The following is a 21107-nucleotide window of genomic DNA, read 5'->3' on the forward strand; positions in this document are numbered from 1 at the left end:
TGGCCGGTGCGAAAATCTGAATATTATAATAATAATAATAATAATAATAATAATAATAAGATACTTCACAAAGTCCGTAAAGAGATGCTGCTGAGGTTTACAGCCACATATAAAAAAGTAAGGGGCCATGAAAAAAACCTATCCGTTGGTTCTAGTATTAAAAAAATATTATCTCTCGTTCGTCGGTGGTGATTTGAATAATCGAATTAAGTGTGCGACTTTTATCATTATTAGATATTATTATTCTCATTTCTTTTATAAATTTGGTCACTGCAAGTCAAATCAATCATGCATGACACTTATCCAGTAAAGCAAGCTTTAATTCCCAAAGACATACACACACACACACACACACACACATATACATATATACAATACTTTACCATTTAGTTGCTGTGTTTGGGTACTTTATTCTTTCATATTTATTCAAGGTTTTTTTTTCAAAATAAAGTATAACCAACATTGACATTCATGGACAACCCAAAGTATTTTCTCGTTCAATTTACAGTTGACCCCATACTTATTGCTTAAATATACATAGAGATAAAAATACAAAGTTTTACACACTCTACTAAAGAAATAACTTAAATCTAGTGCATGGTTTTAATCCTGCCCACGTGTGCCCACTTCTTTTCAAAGGTGTATCACAGCATTTAATCATTATATTTTCATAAAGTAAGTGTGAGTCAAACTTAATGCAGTCACACCTTTCATAATCTGGTGTCCAACCTACTGTTCTGCTACACCAATTTGTGTCTATGTTTCTGACATTCCTCCAATCTTTTATCCTCTCTTGTAAAACACTATCTTTTTTTTATGAACGTCTTTGAGCTTTATAAAAATTAAACCATTTAAATGATATGGGCTGAAAAGACAAAAACTGCCCATAACTTACAAACTTGCTAAAACTAAAACAAAGTGCCCCGTTTTTTTTGTTTTTTTTACAGTGGTACTTGCCATTTTCCCTGGACACCCTGGAATACACAGCAAATGCTTCCCACTGTACAGAAACCATTTGCGGTTTAATATATGTGCATAAACCTTCTTGATGATTACAATCAAAGTTATTCATGTCTTGCATCACTCCCATATTGCTTTGAACTGTCAGACCTCCTTCTAAGACCCATCGGTGGCTCATTGCTGCCTTACACACGGCAATCACACTGACTGTGTGAAGAATTGTCCACAGTGACATACAATGTCTGATTCATCAGCGTATCCTGCGGAATAAGTGGGACATTTATCAAGATAACGCTGCACCAAACAGCCCTTAATGAGCACGTTGAGGGAGTGACGCTGCCCGTCTGCCAAATGAGATGTAACAGACAACTGCGGTCTTCAGCAGACAAAGTGAGACACTTTGGAAAAATGAGCGCTTTAACTCCTCTTCTCTCTCTTTGATCTCGTTTTTTTCCAGAAATGGGAGAAATGGGGGAGAAAAATCCCACTCTCTCCCCATCCTGCCATACATCAACCCACTTCTCAGAATTGGTTTCACCATAAAAAAAAATGTCACCCTCTGCAAGTCAGATCAGGCTGAAATTGCAGCTGTGTGGTTTAAATGTTTCAGGTCAGTTGATGGCCTGCTGCTCTGTTATCCAAAGATTCAATCTCTGGCACCAAGTCTGCACTTGTTCAGCATAGTCAGTAAAGGAATGGTGATGAAAGAATAAAATGCATAAGAGAAAATTAGAACAAAGACTGCAAAGGGAATAATAAATAAGGGGAGAGATAACGGGAGGGAATTTAATTATGAATTAAAAAAATTAAAAAATTGGACTCATGCAGAAATCTGTTTTCATTGATCGCTAATGATAACAATAAAAGCTGTTCATCAAAATTAAACAGGTCGCCAATCTTTATTCTCCACAGGCTTTTGGCTGTCTTGCCCTCGCCAGGGTATAATCTGAGGGTGTTTCTCTTTTCCAGCATTTTTTGTCATGTGAAATGTAAATCACTGTAAATACATTACCATCAAGCTTCAAAATTGGTAACACAGAACACAATATCTACCCAGAAATCTAAATTTACCACAGGTAAAAATGTACTATTAACTTACTATAAACTTACTTACTTAAATCCTGCATTCAGATACAAAAGTATAGTATTAAACTAGTTTCAAAAACAGCCAAGAAAGCTGCCATGTGATCATGTTATGTTAAATTTTACAAGGGACACTTTTTTCCAGAGGTCACAAGACCACGAGACAAAGAGGTTGAAAACCACTGGTCTGACTTTCAACAGTGCTCAGTATTTCACAAGCTCATCATATGATTCTCTTGTTTAAGTCACAGATAAAAAAAAACTGTATCGCTAGTTGTGAAACAAATATGGATTAAAAAAAAAAGCATCATCATTTTGAATGGGATTAATCAGGTAAAATACAAATGCCCTTTGACATGTTCATACTGTTTGTGTGGAAAATGACCAAACGTACCTTCCGTCACTGGAATTGTACTGACCCTAACACTGTGCATGTGCTTCTGCGACTGTTCTCGAAGTCACAAATTAGCAATGATGAGTGAGCACCACCACACATGCCATTGTTATAGGCACAGGAGAAAAGGTAATTTATCCCTTACTGTAAACGTTCAGTGTCATTACAAACAGATTTGCTTCATGTCATTGCGAGCATGCGGTCCAGCCCCAGCCACTACTGTACGACCGTCTACCATCTCCCAGCTGACTAATAACAATCCTCAGACATTACATCACTCAGTTGAGACGGCTGCTGCTGAGAGGGGTTATGGTGATGCCGTAACAATGGCAGCTCCCTCAGGTGTCATCGCCTCAGCCCCTCTGATGCACGGGGCCGTCGGCGCCGGTGCTGAAGATTGAAGTGAAATGATTGGGCGTGAAGCTGCGAAGAAAGGCTCCTGCAGTGATTGGGCCTCGGTGTCCATCGGAGTACAGGGAATAATCTGTCTGAGGGTGTCATATAGCACTGACCATTATTTAAGTGGCTTGAAAAGGTCAGCGGGAGGACCCATGATGTGGGAGCGCGTGGGACGGCCATCACAGTCATTCAGCTTCACCGTGCGAGCCACCACCGCCTGTCTGATGCCTCGGAGAGGGGATTCGACGCTGCCGTGGTGTGTAGCGTGCACTTTAATATATTGCCTGTGTGTGTGTGTGTGTGTGTGTGTGAGTGTCTGTGGGTAGATATCTGTGCATAACCTGCTCTGAGCGGGAGGGAGCGCTGGGTAATCATGTAAGGTGGCCCTGTGCAGAGTGTTTCATTCCAGGTGTTCAGGAGAGGACGTGGAGAATCCCGTCCATCCACAGTCAGCCCATCAGCTCCAACAAGCTCCCTATCACCTTTCTCTTTCATGACAAAATGACTCTGGCGCAACCATGTTCTTGATCTTTGCCTAAAACAGACTCAGCCGGAGAAATGTTTGGATCAAGGAGCTGTTCCCCCCCCACATAGAATAAGGTGATGTAATTAAATCCGGCTGCCGGGTAGGACGAGAAAAGGGCAAGAGATGGAAAGGAGGGGGATATTTTAGCTAAATAATATATTCTCAAGTGGAGAAATAAGGGAGAGTAAGGCTTGTGAAGTGCAGGGGAAGTCCCTGGAGGTATAATTAACAATATCTACCGTTAGTATCGGAGCTTCTTCTTTCTCTGTGGCTCACAACGGTGCAGACTGAGGCAGCAGCAAAACCTCAAGACGACTCCTTTGCCAGTGGGTTTGCTCCTGTAAGGCCATCCTGCTTTATGTTCTGTTTAATTAAACAGCAACACACAGTGCCTATATAAAGTACTCAACCCACTTGAAAGTTTCCATGTTTCATTCATAGTTTCATAGATTTAATGTGTCTTCTATCTTTTTTTTTTTACACTAATCACTCACCACTTCAATAATAAACATCTTAGTCACCACTGGTGCTGGGCCTTTTTTCATAAAAATATATTTTGAATAGGAAAAGATGCTTCAACTTCAGGGTCGCTCACTGTCACACTGTCACGGCTCACCAGGACACATGCAGTCATTGCACCTGTGCTTTCCCTGCTATGACAAGTCAAAAATGTCTGCAGCAAAAAAGGCCAAACAGCTGAAGGAGTCACATGACTCGCTCAATGGAGACCAATGGTGTGTAGTCCAGGAGCTTATCTTGAGGCATAAATCCTCCCGCTCTTGGTAGGTTCACTTTTGGGTTGAATTAGTATCGTGGCAACACCTACTGTACACCGTGAAGACGTCACATGGAAATACTCCAAGCAACTGCGACTGGACCGCACGAGTCAGAGGAAAGATACGAGAAAGTTTCCATGTCACTACAGCAGTTTAGAACAGTCATTAAAGGAATCGTTTAAAATTAGGAGAAAAACTCCTTTTAATATCATTGACTATGGGAATCTGACAAAACAATCTCGGCCCAAGATTCACTTGAAAGCCCACTTTTTACAGATCTTTTCACTACATCGCAGTCTTTATCCACGAAAGCAGTTAGCTGTTAGTTGGAGTGTCAGTCTCCATTCTCCGATGAAGATCACGTGATATGGCTGAGGAGCACAAGACAAAGCTAGTAAGCAGACTTGGAGTTCACTTTGTTTTGTCAAACAATATTTTCAAGTAAATTCGTTTATATTGTGCTTATCTGGTACATTATTCCTCAATAAATTTGTTTGAAATGAATGCAACAATGTTGTGAAGGTTGAGGGTAAAACAAATGTTTAAAATACTACATTAAATCTTTTTGAAGGCACCCGAGTGCCGAGAAAAATATGATGCAAAGAGAATACGAGATGATACAATCCTGAGGGGACTAATTAACTTAGCCTTGTCTGAATTACCTCAAGTTATGGTAAAGAAAAGGATTAGGGCCCAGACACGAGTGTCTCCCTTTATCTCACTTTCCGTCTCTCTGTCTCTCACGTGCTCACACATAATGTGGTCTGCCAGAGCAGAACACTGTGATCCAGTTAATGGAATTTTACATGGACGTGCTGAACTGGCAGCGACATCTGACTGTCACCTATACTGGCTGAAATAAATCATTTGCACCTCACAACTTGTCAGACAATCACGTGACGATGATGACGATGCTTTAAATATGCATCCAGCCGCGCGGAACGCCCTGTAACCTCATTTTCCTTCATGAACTTGGCAGTTGAGAGTCAGAGATGTGTGACTAGGTGTCAGAGCTCACTGTGCTGTGTGATCGCTTAGTCCTGGTGTGGCAGAACGCGCCCCAATAGCTACTTAATTCTAATAAGGGGTTTTATGAGTCGTGATCAAGAGCTCATTGGCAACGTGATCAGTCAATAGCGCCTTCTCCCCTGAGCAGAGCCGCGGGCTTATGCGCCGACCCAGGCAAATTGACCCGGAGATTTATACAGCTTTTTTTCCAAAGGTCCCCATTTGTGGGCCTACAGTCAGGAAGGTGAATTAGTGTCTCAATGGATTTCACTTTCAATTTGAATGCCGAGTGGTTGGAACATGGCCTTGGCTGATGGGAGGCCATGGGTAATGAACTCCTTTGTGTTCTGCCACTGAGAGGATCAAATGCTTGAGGCTGTGAAGAACATTCAGAGCTGAAAGGAAGATGATTTCCCTCCAGCCGCCATAGGTGGTGAATCCTGTGGGTTTATTCACCCTTTCACTGAAAACCACGTCTGGCATTGACTTTATTCAATTGTGGTCCATTTGCAATTTGCCATTACAATGTCACAACGCATGGATTCATTTTACTAAATGTTCCTTTATTTGCTGAGGTCAAGGGAACCATTCAAGAGATGTAATTCCTTATATCGGAGGGGTTGCTAATTAGTGGCTATTGCCAAGCTTTGTGGTTATACAGTGATGGTACAGTAGCTGGACAATTGAGCGGGCAATGGCATTCAGATGAGGAGGCTTGCCATTTAGTTGGATCAGCCACTGCAGTTTAACCTGCACATGCAAGGAAGATATAAGGCCGGGTTATGCCGCCAAGCGTCCTCTCTTTGCCCTAAGCTAAAGGCCGCTTAGAGGTACGTTAGTTCAGGGTTAGAAAATGGCGTTGCCCGTCAAAGGGCCCGGTAGATTTATGACCGGACAGCCTGATCCCCATAGCAAATCCTGCAGCCCTTTCTTTCATCTGTATTATTTTTCAAACGCTTGTCATCTGTCTGGTTAAGAGACAAAAGGAGTCACTTTAAAACTGAATGGGTCGCTAACTTGGCTAGTTCTTTTCCATCATTTTATTTCAAGTGTTTCCAGCCAGAAATCATGTTTATTCTCAGTTAATCCAAATTATAGAAACCATACCACAGAGCTTTGACCAGGCAGACTTTGAATCTGGTTAAAAAATTTGTGGACATGGCAGCTGTTGAGATTCAGTCATCTTCATACTGACAGACACACAATCGAATGGATGGAGCTAATCACACACAGTATGTGCAGATTTAAAGAATTGAAAAAATCTGTTGTGTGAATGAATTTAGCAACACAACAGCATGTAGGAAAGAGTGTTTATTTTATCTTAAATCCCTCATATTCCTTTCTTCAGTTTTACTACAATTGCCCTATGCAGCAATATATAAACAGTTTTACTGCAGTTGGTGAAATATTGCAAAAAATAAAGAAATGCCGTAAAATTTAGTCACATGTTGCATCAGTAAATTGTTGTGGTGACAAAATGCACTACACACTGCACTCATTTGAATATTCAGTTCAAAGAAGAAGTCAGGGGGCAGCGGTCGGACACAGGCAGCAGCCGCTTAAAAGTGATAATCCTGTTGTGACCTTATCACCTGCTGACACCCACAGCCTGATGCAGGGAGCAGTTAGATGGGGGACATAAGAACTATCATACACTTCAGCGCAACTACTCAGCCCACTGTCTCTCCAGGCTCTCCAGTTCTTCCATGTAGCCATGAGCCGGTACAGTTCAGAGAATCAAGGCGAGCCAGCCGGCGATCATAGCCATGCCCCCCATGGGAGCCACCTTGCGTAGACCAGGGTCCCCCGTCAGAGCCTGGTGGTACAGGGAGCCGCAGAACATCCCCATGCCGGCTATAAGGAGTGCGCCAGCCTGTATACATGCATAAGAGGAGAGGCACATGAGAATTTACATCAACATCACTCACTGTTGGTGAATGAGGCTGTTCAAACATTTCGGCCATGTTGACAAGTCTGAAGCAGTGTTACCACATATATTGTAACACCAGCCTCACAATTAGTGCGGTAACATAAAATTGCTCAACTAGCGTGGAGGTGCACTGGCTTTTTTTTTAAAAGCCGCATGTTGCCTGAAAGACAGTAAGCTGTCCAAAATGAAGACGCTTTTAAAAGGCAGCTTGACAACCAACTTGTTTTTCCATCTGTTAACTCACCGCCGCACAATCATCCTGCAAAAAGGAAAAATTACCTAATGGCAAGAAAGGCAGCAGATGGGCAAGGTGTAAGAAACACTGCCATAAAATAACATTGCAAAAGACATGGTGTCAATTCAAGTGATGGGGAAAATGTTTCAGTCAAATAGCTCTGCCTAAACTGCCAAACTAGAAAACATATAAGCAAGCTAGTACCATACAAGACTTTGAAGGTTGCAAAATATGATCTATTTATTATTATTGACAAAATACCACTTCATTTTTTTAGTCATTATCACACACCCCTACTGTGCACCTGCAGCAATCGAGCAATTAAAGCCATATTTTTCCCAGCGACGACACACACATTCGATTTTGGTTTGAGAACAAGCAAATACATATGCAAAACGAACCCTGACAGATTTATTAGTCATAATGTAATAAAACCAACCAACACACACACACACACACACACACACACACACACACACACACACACACACACACACACACACACACACACACACACACACACACACACACACACACACACACACACACACACACACACACGTTAAACAATTTCAGTGCTTTGCTGCTGGCTAGAAGGCAAAGTTGTTGTTTTTTTCTCCAAAACATCATTCTCTGTAATTATAGCCTACAGAATAATGATTTTCTGAGTGGGACGGAGAGGGAATAGCAGAATGACAACATCACACTTGTTTAATTTCAAAGGACACTCGAGTGCATCAAGCCCCGCGAGTTGGTAATGAGCGTCCGTACTCACCACGGCAGGTTTTCCAGAGTGGGCAGCACCCAGCAGGGCCAGGCTGTGGTAGAAATGGTACTTGTTGGCTGTTTCAAAGAGCTGGAGAGGCAGACACACAGAACTTTCAGAAAGGAAAAAAAAAAAAGTGATTTTGGTCCAAAGTGATCAGTCTTCGTTTCAGGGAATCAAAGACTTTGATGTGGCTAGAGGATATTTCATAAGGCACTAGGGGTAGAGGGGAGAATGTGTTACTGCATCATTTTCGTCAACCACGTCAAGTTCTCTGATTGCCCAAGGGATGGTGCATCAGATCAGACAGAGACATTTCTCCATTCGGGAAGGAAAACCTTGGAACATTCACACGCCTTTCTTGACACACCTGTCGGCTATGTCTGTCAGTTAAAGAAAAAAAAAAGTTTGTAGTGTCTTTTTGTCCATATATGGAATAAGAGGGGAATATGTGCTTACATCTCTTACTTTGGAATGTTATGCAATGGGTCTTCTGAGGACCCTTACCACTCCTTTTCTTGGCCCTGATCGTTCCACGTCTCACATAGCATAACTTGATTCGAACCAGATGTTCCTTCCCAAGCCAACAATGGACCTATAAATGTAACCCCCAAGAAGTGTCGGGAGGGTTGTCCTTTTTTGTAATAAACCTTTATATACAATCAAGACGGTGTCGGCGGACTTCTCTTCAATACATCTTCACATCATCGCTACTTAGTATACAACAAGTTCAAAAAAACATTTTTTTTAGCATGGTGTGCTTCAAAAAACCAAAACTTGATACAATTCACACAAAACTAAATCCGATCTCAAAACTGTTAACAATTGAACAGTGCAACGAGACAGCCGTACAACTGGTATGGTCAAAGCAAAGAAGCAAAAATCTTTATACATGAGAATTTTTGTTTACAGTTTACATACCACTCTCTGGTAATCGTCGGGATCTTTGTTTTTGAAACCTAAAATGACAGATATGGGAGAGGGAGAGAAAAAAATGATGTATGCAGTTCATGGTAATATGGCATACTAGTCTCGTTTATAAACTGAATTATGGCATTCAATTTACAGTGGCAATAAAGATATTGCTTGTGTGATCCGGGTGAGATCCTCACACTCTCACACACTATTTCAGTATTCAGGTGGACATCTGACTGCACACTTGCCAGTGGCACCACAGCTTAAATAAGCCTTTCCTCCACCATGACACTGTGGAGGCGGGTCACCTTGATTGGGAAATAGCTCATTTTACGAGACTAAACGGCAGCAAAGTGCGACTTTATTAATGCCGAATTAAAAAAACACCATATTCAACACCGGCAGCATGTATTCCTTCTTCTGTTCGAATAACGCGGGTTCGTTGGTGAGGGAGCAAGTCTTAAATTGGCATCTTTTGGGACGGAGGCTGGACTACTCAGCGTTGACACATCAGTCCCGGGATGAGCTAATGTTCAGTCCCTACCGTGAGCCCCGTATGCCCCGGCGGCCACCGCCGAAGCCCCGGACACAGCTGCGAGTCTTCGGACGATAGCGGAGGCGGTCATGTTTTGTTGATTCGTGTGTGTGTGTGTGTGTGTGTGTGAGTGAGTGTCCCACAGCCGGAAGACGAGGGGTTGTGCTGCCTTCACTGTCTTGTTCTTATGGTGAAGTTGGGTGTCACGTAGTATGTCTTCCCCGCGCATTATGACTAAACGAAAATAACAACAACAAAAAATACACGACCTATTATTTAAATCTGAATATAGTGACAAGTCAGGCTTCATAAAATAACATTAGCCATTACCAAGTCCCCCCCCCCCCCTCTTACCTCCCCAGCATCACAGTCCCTCAGTCGTCCCAGCGCTGTCCAAATTACGACATTCCTTACAGTACTTGAAAGCATCAGCACCGGGACATGAAACTGCGCTCTGTCAGGGCTCCGGGCCGCCTGCCACTTCCGTTATCGAATCGGAGGCTTGATCCAAAATGGTGATTGCCGTTCTACAGTTTCAGCCCACGGGCCAATTCGAATTTCATAGCTCTACCAAATAGATGTGACGCTGACATGCCACCCTAGAAATCACTGTATTGCTTAGGCGTAGTGAGTGTGGGCATTTTAAAGAAAGAGTTTTTTTAAAAAATCACTTTTTAAAAAAAAAAAGTTATATTAGTTTGTTTGTGTGTTGAATCTTGTGTTATTATGGTTTGTTTACTGACCGCCCATTTGCAAATGTAAAAAACAAAAGTTAAACCCATTGTTACGTGTAAGTGCATTGTATTCACAGAAAAAACATCTTATCTCATAGTTACGAGATCCTGATCTTGTAATTATGAGATACTGAGATCTCGTTATTGTTGCTAAACACAGGTCAGTGGGACTTGGCTTTGGTTTTCAACAACATTGCATGCGTCAAGTTGTCACGTAACACGTAACGGTTGATCAGCCTGGTGCTGCGGAGGTTGCATTTCTGTGCAGCGCGTTGCAATTTGTCCATCACCGCAATTTGGGAAACGCTGGTGGGTTGCTCTGGTTGGATTCAGTGAATTACTTCTCATTGTTCATTTGATGTGTTTTCCTGCCAGCATATGTGTTGGGGAGTTCCCCTTTGATGCAAATACACTAAACCCTGCACAGCCCACCAAAAGGGGGTGCTGTATTGCTTTCTCATCAAGTTTGTCCAGAGAGTGTGTGTGTGTGTGTGTGTGTGTGTGTGTGTGTGTGTGTGTGTGTGTGTTTGTGTGTGCGCGCGTGTGAGTGCATGGAGGGGGCAGAGGGACTTCCTCCAATTATCATATTGAAATTAAACAGGGTCACACTGCATTACTGCAAAAACGCTAAAGCACAGTTTCTGCCGAGCCTCGTCCTTACCTGACTTTGACACTGCATTAACACATTGCACACAATTAACACATTTTGAATGGCCGTGCAGCTAATTAAAAATAGGCTTCATGAGTCAAGACTTCGTCATCAACTGTGAGCTGAACCCATAGCCAGTGTGGGTCTGGTGTTTGTGCGCAGGTGTCCCTGTGTGTGTGTGGTGATGCAAGCCTGCCACCATCATTTGTACTCGTGCAGGTGCCGACTCTGTTCTGGCATGCAGAGGGATGCTTGCCTACCCTGCACAGAATCTGCTCACGCACATGCACGCACGCACACTCACAGGACATTTTCATTCCGGCCCATGGCAGATGGGACGGCAAGGACAACAATAAAGTATGGCTTTACATCTTGTTTTCGCAGACAAGCTGCAAATTATCTCAAAGCCCCAGCAGCTGTGTGCCGCGAGGTTCCTCCAAGAGCCAACATCCATCTCACTTCAATCGGCTTGCCTGCCTGTCCTCTCCCCTCCTCTCTGGTGACTGCTTTGCTCTCGGTTGTTTCAGTGGAAGAGTGTGCATGTATTGTGTATGATCCCCTCAGATTGTTTGCCCCACAGAAACATCCGCTTCTTGGAAAAAAAACTGCGAAGCGCTCCGAACAAGGCAAACATGGGAGCTGGTAGCTTGTCCTGCAACCTACAATTTTTACATGACATTTGCACAACAGTTGCTGGCCCGGTGCAACCTTTTTTTTGTAGGAGATGGCACAATGTGGGCAATGACAAAGAAAGACGCCTTTCACCCAGAAGAAAACTTCCTTCTCATCCATGCTCACACCTGTGATCTCGCTTTTCTTTCAACTTAATGTACTGCCGTGGGTTGTTGTGAAAATCCAATTTCCAATTCTTGTCAGCGATATTGTTTGGTATATCTGGTGGCGATGCATTGCCGTTCTGCAAGGGAATGTTAATGCGTGGCCAATAAAGTGGAAACCGTGTGATCAACGTGAAAATAAAGCTTCGTCTTTGTTTTTCTTTAACTGGTAACAAGAGGGATGGAAAAACCAGCAAGAAAAACTTTGAATGGTAATAGGCCTACTTTCATGTCCCCGAGCGGTTTTAGTCACAAATGTAGGTATTGTGGTCGCAGCTTTTCATGCTCCGGCTCTGTCACTTGCCCGTGTCAATTCACCCCTCTCAGCGAGGAGATGAATGAGTGAGGGGGGGCAGAGAGAGGGATGGAGGAGGCAGGCCTGTCCAGTGACATTTTGTCTGGGCGTACAGGCTGTTGTTGTGCTAGGGGGGAGACAACACCAGCCATTGCCATTACACTGGCTGGCAGAGTGGTCCACGCACACACACACACACAAAAGTATTTGTCTCCACTCACATGTCAACACTGAAAAATATTGTTCCGCGGATGTTTTCTGCAAAACAGTTCCATTTGCTTTCTTTCGTTGACAGCGTGGCAGGTCGTCCCTGATGCTGAGATGACTGTATGTGCAGCTCGGTACAATACAGCCCAAGCACATTCAGCCTTGTTAAATGGCATTCCAATTCGAGTCACTCACATTTTTTACGTCAGTGTTGTTTGTTCCCAGCCTGTATGCCTGCACAAAAACAAACACCCAAGCATGCTCAAGCATACAATCTCAAATATGCATGCACGCACGCACACACACACACACAGACAGACGTTGCGGTAACAGCAGGCTCCCCACGACAAGCGAGCATAATTAGCACACTCGTTAAGCTCATCTGCATCTCTCTTCAAAGGAGATCGATGCAAATGGTTGGGATTTGGCCGCCAGCAGCAATTAGGCCCAAAAAAATATCCCATCCGGAGAAACTTGGTTTCACGGAGGCAAATTCAGTTTCCTCGTGGGGGGAATCAAATGGATTTTTTCTGCGCCCCGGCGCTGAGCACGTAGACAATCCAAAACGAATGCTTTCATTTTACCGTCATGTCAAATCGGGTTCCGTTTAATCGCGTTCGGTGCTAGCCCTCCTGGTTATCGGTGAATCCCGGGACTTTAGCAGGAACAATGAAGTGTCACTGCTAAAAAACCTAACACCACAACCAGTTTAATACACTAACAAGTGTTGCCTGTGTAGCCGAATCCTGGTGTATCTTATTCCTCTGTGCCCTCGAGCTGTTGTTATATCGAGTGACATGCTCCTTCATTACCGTGAACATGTGCTCTGTAGTTTATTTTGACTCTGTCCCTAACACAATGCCCCGCAGCTGTTAATACAAACTAGCAAATGTATTAATGTATTAGTGTTTTTATCCACAGAGCGAAATAGGCTACACAATCTGCCTATTTAATTTCGTTTGGTATTTTCTTATTTTTAATATGACCTCACTAAAAAAAAAAAAAACAATACTGAAAAAGTATTGAAATGGAAAGCCTCCTGCTTGCAAAAAAAAGGAAAACAAAAGTAATGAAACATTTCATATTTTCAATATAGCATGTCTGAAGAAATATATATTTCCTTTTGGCAGTCAAAAAGCAACTTGCATTGCAAAGTAAAGTGCAGGTATTTGAGGTCATTTAGAGCCCACACTGGTCTTAAACTGTTATTAAATCCTAGGAGGAGAAATCCCAAACAGACTGTTTGGGATTTGGGAGATGGCTTTGACCATGAAAATGATCCAGACTGAGAGAGGCTACTGAGATAGTCAGCAGCTTGCAAACCTCATGCAGAGTTAAAGAGCTAAAACGTGCAAAAACATACAGGCATGAGTCATGAACATGAATAATGTCAGTCGGTAAGTCCGTCGCTGCATGCATGTTGGCATGCCGACCTCAGCACCACAAGGCCTCACGGAGCTTCTAGCGTGCCTGCGGAAAATGAGCTTTGCATGTGCACTGCGGCCGCTGCTGGAACTGGGTTGACTCTGACCGGCGGCTGGAACATCCACCTCTCCCATGTTGCCCAGGTTCCGTTCGTGAGTGTGAGAGCCAGAGAGTGAGATGCAGAGAGAGCGAGAGAGACAGAGAAGGGAGAGGAGGGAGCCCCGGCGAGCGTCCTAATCCAAGCTGTCACACAACATGCGCGCCAGTCGCAAAGCAGGCGTCGTCCACGGGGGCTGCTGCGGCTCGGGACGTCCTCCTCGTCTTCGGGCGCCGTCAGTCTCCTTTCACGCCCTTGATGAGCCGCCTTCTGAATGCTTGTGTTTCTACTGTGACCAAGGCAGCCGCTAAATCCAAGGCAGAGAGCAGAAGGGAGGGATGAATTCTTGTGTCCATAAGTTCAGTTTTAAAAAAATTATCTAACAGGGCTGAAATGCCGGCCAAAAGGGCCAGAGTGTGGCTTGGTCCTTCTGAGGGTTTTGCGAGTCCATGCAGTATGCCAGTGGACAAACGGAAGCAGCAGTGAGAAATGTAAAGATGTCAGGGCCTGACAGCTGGTTTTATGGAATTCGGCACTCTTTAGTCATTAGCACAGTACCTAGGAGCAACATTCACAAAGGAATGCATTCATACATGAATGAATCAGATCCTTGGGTGCCTGGCAGGTCCCTCGTTTAATGCTGCTCTGCTCGCCAAAATAAAGAGTGGAATGAACCCATTTCTTACATTTCCAGCTACGTGCAAGAACGGTCATCCATCTTCGTCTATTTTAACGGCTCTATGGGCATGATTTACGCTGAAGGAATACTGTTTTTCTTTTCCTTTTCTAAACATTCGCCTTCAAATCAGTGCGCCCACAGTCTGCCATAACTGGAAAAGTTAATGTGTATGCAACTTTCATAGTAAGGTGTTTTAAGAATAAATAAATAAATAAATAAATACCGTTATCTATAATTGCAAAAGGGTAAAAAAAACAAAAAAACCCCACAATTACTGGGGCCAAGTTTTGAATGGGAGACTTTTCCTATACTATTTTTGAAAGTAATATTTACAGAGTTGGACTTGTTTTTGAGGACATACGGGTGAGTTTTGTTATTTGTGTTATTAAAGGGGAAGAAAATGTGTTGTATTGTGTTATTGAAAAGCAGACGGGGTAAAATTGTTGAGCAACCAATCAGATTTGTGAGTTTAAGAGTTGTGTTGTTGTTTTGTTTAAAGTTTGTTTGCATTGTATTGTACAGTAACTGGACCTTTTTTCATCAATTTTCAATTCTGTATACCTGCGGAAAATATGAAACCTGCCATGAAGACTAACTCTTTGCCATTCCCCTTCGGAGGAACATCCAATGCCCATCATCAACATCATTCATCTCCTCGCTGAGAGGGGTGAATTGACAAGGGTAAGTGACAGAGCCGGAGCATGAAAAGCTGCGACCACAATACCTACATTTGTGACTAAAACCGCTCGGGGACATGAAAGTACACCCCCCCCCCCCCGGACATATTTTTCCTAATTTTACAGATCTATTTCTCAAAGTCATGTGCGGCCGTTTGTTTTAATTTCCTCAAAATTATGAGGCGTCCCTCTCTGAGATTTCTGTGAGTTGGAGGGAAATGGAATCTGTGGTGCCATGAGCCTCTGTACATTTCATTTGAAAAACTTATTGGCGAACACTGAGGAGGGCTTGTTTCTGTTCTGCTGAACAAAAGATTAAAGTGGAATAAAGCCCGAGGGGAAGTTGGTAGATTGAGAACTATCCGTGCTCGTCACATCTAAGCGCTTTTCAATGAACTATGGCGGGTTCTCCATCTCGCTATGCCCATTGCAAATCAACTGTGATCAGTCAGCCAGCGTGCTCTCGTGCACAAATTACATGTGCTATCATCTTCAGTACCTTCTATTTGTTTTATTCTTATCCAGATCCTCCTCGCTCCTGCTGATGCCACATGCCCAGTTCTCCCCGTGGGGACTATTAAGGTTCTATCTAATCACCTAATCAAATAAACGCTGAAAAGTTGAAGTGTTCCGCACATTGAAACGCAAAGTGCCGCTCTGCGTCATCCATCTGGAACACTGATGTTGCTCGTGACAGAGTCAAAGAGACGTCTGTCATTCGGATACTCTTCCCAGTGGAGCCACTCTCTATTTTCATTATGTTGATTTCGCTCCTTGTTCCTCATGCCCTGTCTCTATTTTGGAAACGCTTTGCCCACAAGCCGGCGGGCCGCAACCGAAAACAAAGGGAATGCGAACAGCGGGATGAGTTAAATATATCAGAAAATAATTACAGTCAGCAAAATGTCAAGCCAGGATAGGTCTGCCTAATAACCTGTAAAATGATGTCTCCTTCGTCTTATTACTCACAATGGAGCATGCGCGTGCACCCAGGGACACCGAGAACTTCAGGCACACTCGCAAGTGTTTGCGCTGATGCTCATTTGTGTGAGTTAGATAATGGCAAAGTGTGAAGGTGGGCGTTGAGTTTATGGACAATTCTGCTTCATTACAACTTTATTTTTGTAGTTTTTGGTTGTCGTACCCATTGGCGATATAATCACAGCGACTTCAATCTGTTGTTCCACAGTAGAGCTGTTCACATGGACACATAGAGCAAGTACAGCAGGTCAACCAAAGAGCTCATGGTTTTTTACGATCCACATGGATAATTTTATACTTTGGACTTTTGTTTTATCTTCTAAACATGAAAGTCCTGTTCAGAAATCTGTATAAGCATGTTCGTCTACTCAAGTTTCCGTTGTGTCAGCAGTGTCACTGGTTTACCAGACCTCAGCACTTCATCGATAGACAGTGTTGGGCAATAAAGCCTTGATATTATGGAATTGTTTGGTTTTTTTCCAGCTAAAGGTAGGGAGTGAGGGGTTTCAAGCTGAAATTCTGAGATTACATTACATTTGCACATCCCACCAACACACTCTTATTGCTTTGAGATTTGGAGTTTCGCCTCTGTGTGTCAGTTGCACGGTAAGGACCTGTTGCAGCGGTGCAGGGGGTGTCTTTTAGCCTCTGCTAAAGGGGGAGAGAAATGTGCCCACTGGTAACGCCAGAGTTCTATTACTTACATGTTGAGTCGCAGCCTTGCTATGGCCACCAGTCAGCTGAAGTTCGTGAATTACCTGGGTTTTATCCAGAGCTGGAGAGAATAGGCCACTGGCTGCTGGTGAGCTAATTCCTCCAGAATGTACTGATTATTAAACAGAATTGCTGTGGGCCTTCATGGAGGGGGTGCCATTTCAAACCTTTCTGTGTTTATGTGTGTGTGTGTGTGTGTGTGTGTTTGTGTGTGTGTGTGTGTGTGTGTGTTTGTGTGTGTGTGTGTGCAAATGGTACATCACCAGTCAGAGAAGGAGAGCTCCTCCATACATGCTTATATCAAATAAACATATTTCCCCTTCATGTGAGTTTAACACCTCCTTACCATGAATAATACATCAGGCCTGTGCTGCATTCCCTAACCCTCCCCCAAACACACACACACACACACACACACACACACACACACACACACACTCATACAGATGACACACAAGAACAAGTACAGACACAGCACATGAACGTCTTAACTTCAAAAATACATATATATATATATATATATATATATATATATATATGATTACATGGCCATAAAGCCAAATTTTCTGAGGGCTGAAGAAGTGATGTAAAATTCAAAGTTACTCTGTGCAGGTCTCTCTCTCTCTCTCTCTCTCTCTCTCTCTCTCTCTCTCTCAAGCTTCCTTTATACCTCGGCGTGGCAGCTTGTAACGAAGGGACATGTGGTGCTGCAATTAACACTGGCCGATTCATGGATGTGGAGACTACGCCAGTTCTCAGATGGGTACAATTAAAAGCAGATGCCACTCCAGTTAACGGGCTGTGTGTGTGTGTGTGTGTGTGTGTGTGTGTGTGTGCGTGCGTGTGTGTATGTGTGTGTGCGAGTGTGTGTGTGTGTGTGGTTCAGAGATGCTGAGTTATATAGACAGCGAGAGAGGGGGTGGCATATGTTGGGAACCGATGCAAGTGGAGCTACTTTAGCGCTAATCTGGCAGGGCACCCTGCTGCGACAGATCAGAGGAGAGGAATGCGATGCCCTACCCCAAGGGGGCTTGCTGAGGAGCAGATAAGATACCGGAGAACGTGATGGGCGGGAGTGAGGGAGGGAGGGAGGGATGGAGGTGGGCAGACTTATCGGTGTGAGGTAGGGGGAGTTCGGGGCGAGCCTTGGAAACAGAGGGCAGGTTGAGAGCGAGTGGGAAAAGATGTTGGAAGACGTCAACTGGAGAGTCTGGAGAAGTTTTTTTTTTCTCTGACTAGATGTTTCATTTTGACCGCACCGAGAGAATAAGTTTGTGCGTCACTTTTATGTCTTTTTATTAATGTAGCAGCAAAGGGGTTTAATCCACTGATTAATGAGAAGCCCAACATCCTGTTTCCATTTTCAATGGAGGACTTTTTCATCCCCCAGAACTATAATCCTCTAGAGTGTGACTTAAATTCATATTTGATCATATCAATGCGTCAAACGCGTATGTATGTGAAATCAACGATAACGGGGATAACACGCCACATCAACTTACAGTCATGGTCTTCTCAATGTAAGAACTTCCGAGAGACTATTGTAAGCAGAAGATCTTTGTTTCTTAGTTTTGAACTGGTTTGGATTGGTATTGCAATTGAAGGGACTTTAAACCTTGAGCTTACCATTTCCTGTTTTGCTTTGTAGTTACTCAGTTTGTGTTTTCTGTTTCCCTCCGTCTTATCTTCTCTACCTGCTCATAGCCCTTTGCCTGCTATTTGTGTCCTGCTTATTACAAACCGTTACACTTACATCACAAGGATGTGAAGCAATGTTGGCCAACGGTGAAACATCTGACTCTTCAGCTGCCAAATACTCCAAAGTGTTCATTAGGCGGTTTGTGTGTTTGTCTGTCAGCTGTTTGGTGCTGGCCGAGTAGCACACAGCTGGTTAGAGCTTTGTGAAGGAGAACAGCTGAACAGCTCACCCATTGGTTTTGAAGCCTTGTGCTTTGCATTTTGACCAGCGCCATCTTGTTTTTTTGCAACCATGCACCTATTGAATGGTACTAGCTGTCATTCACGCTGTATCCACGCTCCAATGCATCGTCTATTTTACTCTAAATGCGACCATGTTTTACAAAATGAACTTGAGGAAGACTTAAAACTAGTGATTGAGACCATGAACTCCTCCAGAAAATGTTTACTGAGTTATAATTAGATTCATTTTCTGCCATCTGCTGGTCATTTGAGAGAATACAGGTTTCAGCTGCTACCGCATTGGCTTCACTTTCTGGAACTTGGCACATTTATATAAACAGTCTATGATTTGAGTGAACCAAAACGTTGAAGTTATCTGTATCTGTAGTCCGGAGAGTCAATACTCAAGGTGTTAGTAGGCAGATTTTTCTCTTACCTCGGAGGATGGCCTGGCTAACCTCCGGCTGGCTGTAGCTTCACAGATCATTTACAGATGTAATTTGAATATGAAGGTCCTCAGAAGTGATGAACTCGCTTTAATAAATTAAACTGAATTGATCACTTATAGACAAGGTGTGTAAAAAAAATATATTTTGCAGGAGTTGACCGACTTCAGCCGCATGACACAGGTAAGAAGGATTGCCGTTCATTTGGTGGCTTAATAGAAAGTGGGAAACCCTTATTAATGCATTATTGACATTTAACGGCGTTATAATTAAAGAGGAAGGACAAACACCAGCCGAGGGATTTACTACTGCACAAGACTTTGCAATGAACAGTAGAATGAAATATGAACTTGAAGGGAGGCACTTCAGGGAAGCTGCACCACAAACGATAGTATATCCATACTGAGCAAAGTCTGTACTTTATGGACTGGAAATCCAGCAGCACCTTTCTCCTTATGCGCCCCGCTCCACCAAGGAATAAAGGTGAACGGAAGGAGGTGTGAAGATGAATGTCAATGTCCGACCATTCCTGTGAGAGATTGTTTTTTTTTTTATTAATTCTTGTATTTTGTGCAAAATTGTTTTTATAATTATTTCATCATTTCAAGTGATACTTATGTACAATGATCCAGGATTATCTCATTGAAAAGCAACCAAAAAAGAAATTCTATCATTGAAGCTGCTTAAAGATAAGCACCAAGCGAAGAAATTGAGCCATTTTAATGGAAACTGTACGCTGCACAGTCTTCTGTTGTCCGCTCCTTCCAGTCACAGATTTGTAGATACCGGGGATGACACCAAAACCCCCCCGAGTGACGGAGGCTTTGGACATCATGGCTCTGTTGATCATCCACGCACTCTCATATTGAGTGAAAAGTAGGATAAATAGAAAAATGCTTGTTGGGTATGTCGGGACTCAAATTCACAAGCAGTGCTTTAATTTTTGTGCCTTTTTTTTTTTTTTAAAGCAAACATCTTTCACACGCTGACAGAACAGTCGTCAGGGGGAAATTGCGGGTCAAAGTATTTCCCTAAGGACACTTGCAGACTGGAGGAGAACTGGGGATTGAAAAAACGGCCTTCTGGTGAGTGGACGGCCTGCTCTACCTTCTGAGCAACAAGGTAATGTACTGTATGTTTTTATGACATCATTTATTTCATGATATCCTATGGTGGGGGATAGTTTTCTGGTTGATATAAGTTTTAGAATGTCTCCCTGTTATTGGCAGAGATGTCTTGGAAATTGTGTATTTTGGACCACATTTTTGTTGACCTTGAGGTTGACCTTTGACTGAACAGCCCCAAAAGTTCATCATTCCCACCAAGTTTGGTGAAAATCTGTCCATTTGCTGTTGTTATTTTACACACACACACACAGAGACACAGACACAAAGGGATAAAAACTGCACCTTGCTTACGTGCCCACGCTGGCGAGCAGGATAATAAATACCACCGTGTTCAAACATAAATCCAACCTTACAATGATAAGTGGGTATGTGAGAAACAGAACACGACGCCTCGAGGGGAAAAAGAGCGGGACAGGCGGAGGGAATGATGTTGGGATAGCCCCAGTTACTGACCCCGGGGGCACGGTGCCTCGTGGTGGGGCAGAGAGGTATGAAGAGAGGGAGTATAAATGTGAAGCTACAGGCGTAAGTCAAGAAAGATCCTCGCTGAAGATGTTCAGAAGTGAAGGAGGGGAAATCAGCAAGAGGGATTCAGACAGGCGTGCGATGGGGAAGGGGTTGAAAGGTGTAATGGGTGAGAACACGGAGGACAAGATTAGGGTGGAGAGGATAATCACCGGTGCAGGAGCGGCCGGGAACGAGCGCATTCCATGTGACGTGTGTTCATGCCGTGCAGTTCCTCTCCCTCTCCTGGCACGTTTACAGTCCAATTGTGATGAAACCCATTCTCTTT

The 21107-nt window shown here is 43.4% G+C and overlaps 1 protein-coding gene across 1 annotated transcript; it reads right to left on the minus strand.

The window, feature by feature from the left end:
• Positions 1–6442: 6442 nt before the first annotated feature.
• tmem256 (transmembrane protein 256) lies at positions 6443–9716 on the minus strand. Its single transcript, XM_035626534.2, has 4 exons — positions 9537–9716; positions 8999–9036; positions 8087–8167; positions 6443–7019 (listed from the first exon to the last, which is right to left on the minus strand). Exons 1-4 carry the CDS (start codon positions 9616–9618, stop codon positions 6876–6878), a joined length of 345 nt encoding a protein of 114 aa, XP_035482427.1. The 5' UTR covers positions 9619–9716; the 3' UTR covers positions 6443–6875.
• Positions 9717–21107: the final 11391 nt, after the last annotated feature.

The sequence above is a fragment of the Scophthalmus maximus genome, chromosome 2 (genome assembly GCF_022379125.1).
Source record: "Scophthalmus maximus strain ysfricsl-2021 chromosome 2, ASM2237912v1, whole genome shotgun sequence".
NCBI lineage: Eukaryota > Metazoa > Chordata > Actinopteri > Pleuronectiformes > Scophthalmidae > Scophthalmus > Scophthalmus maximus.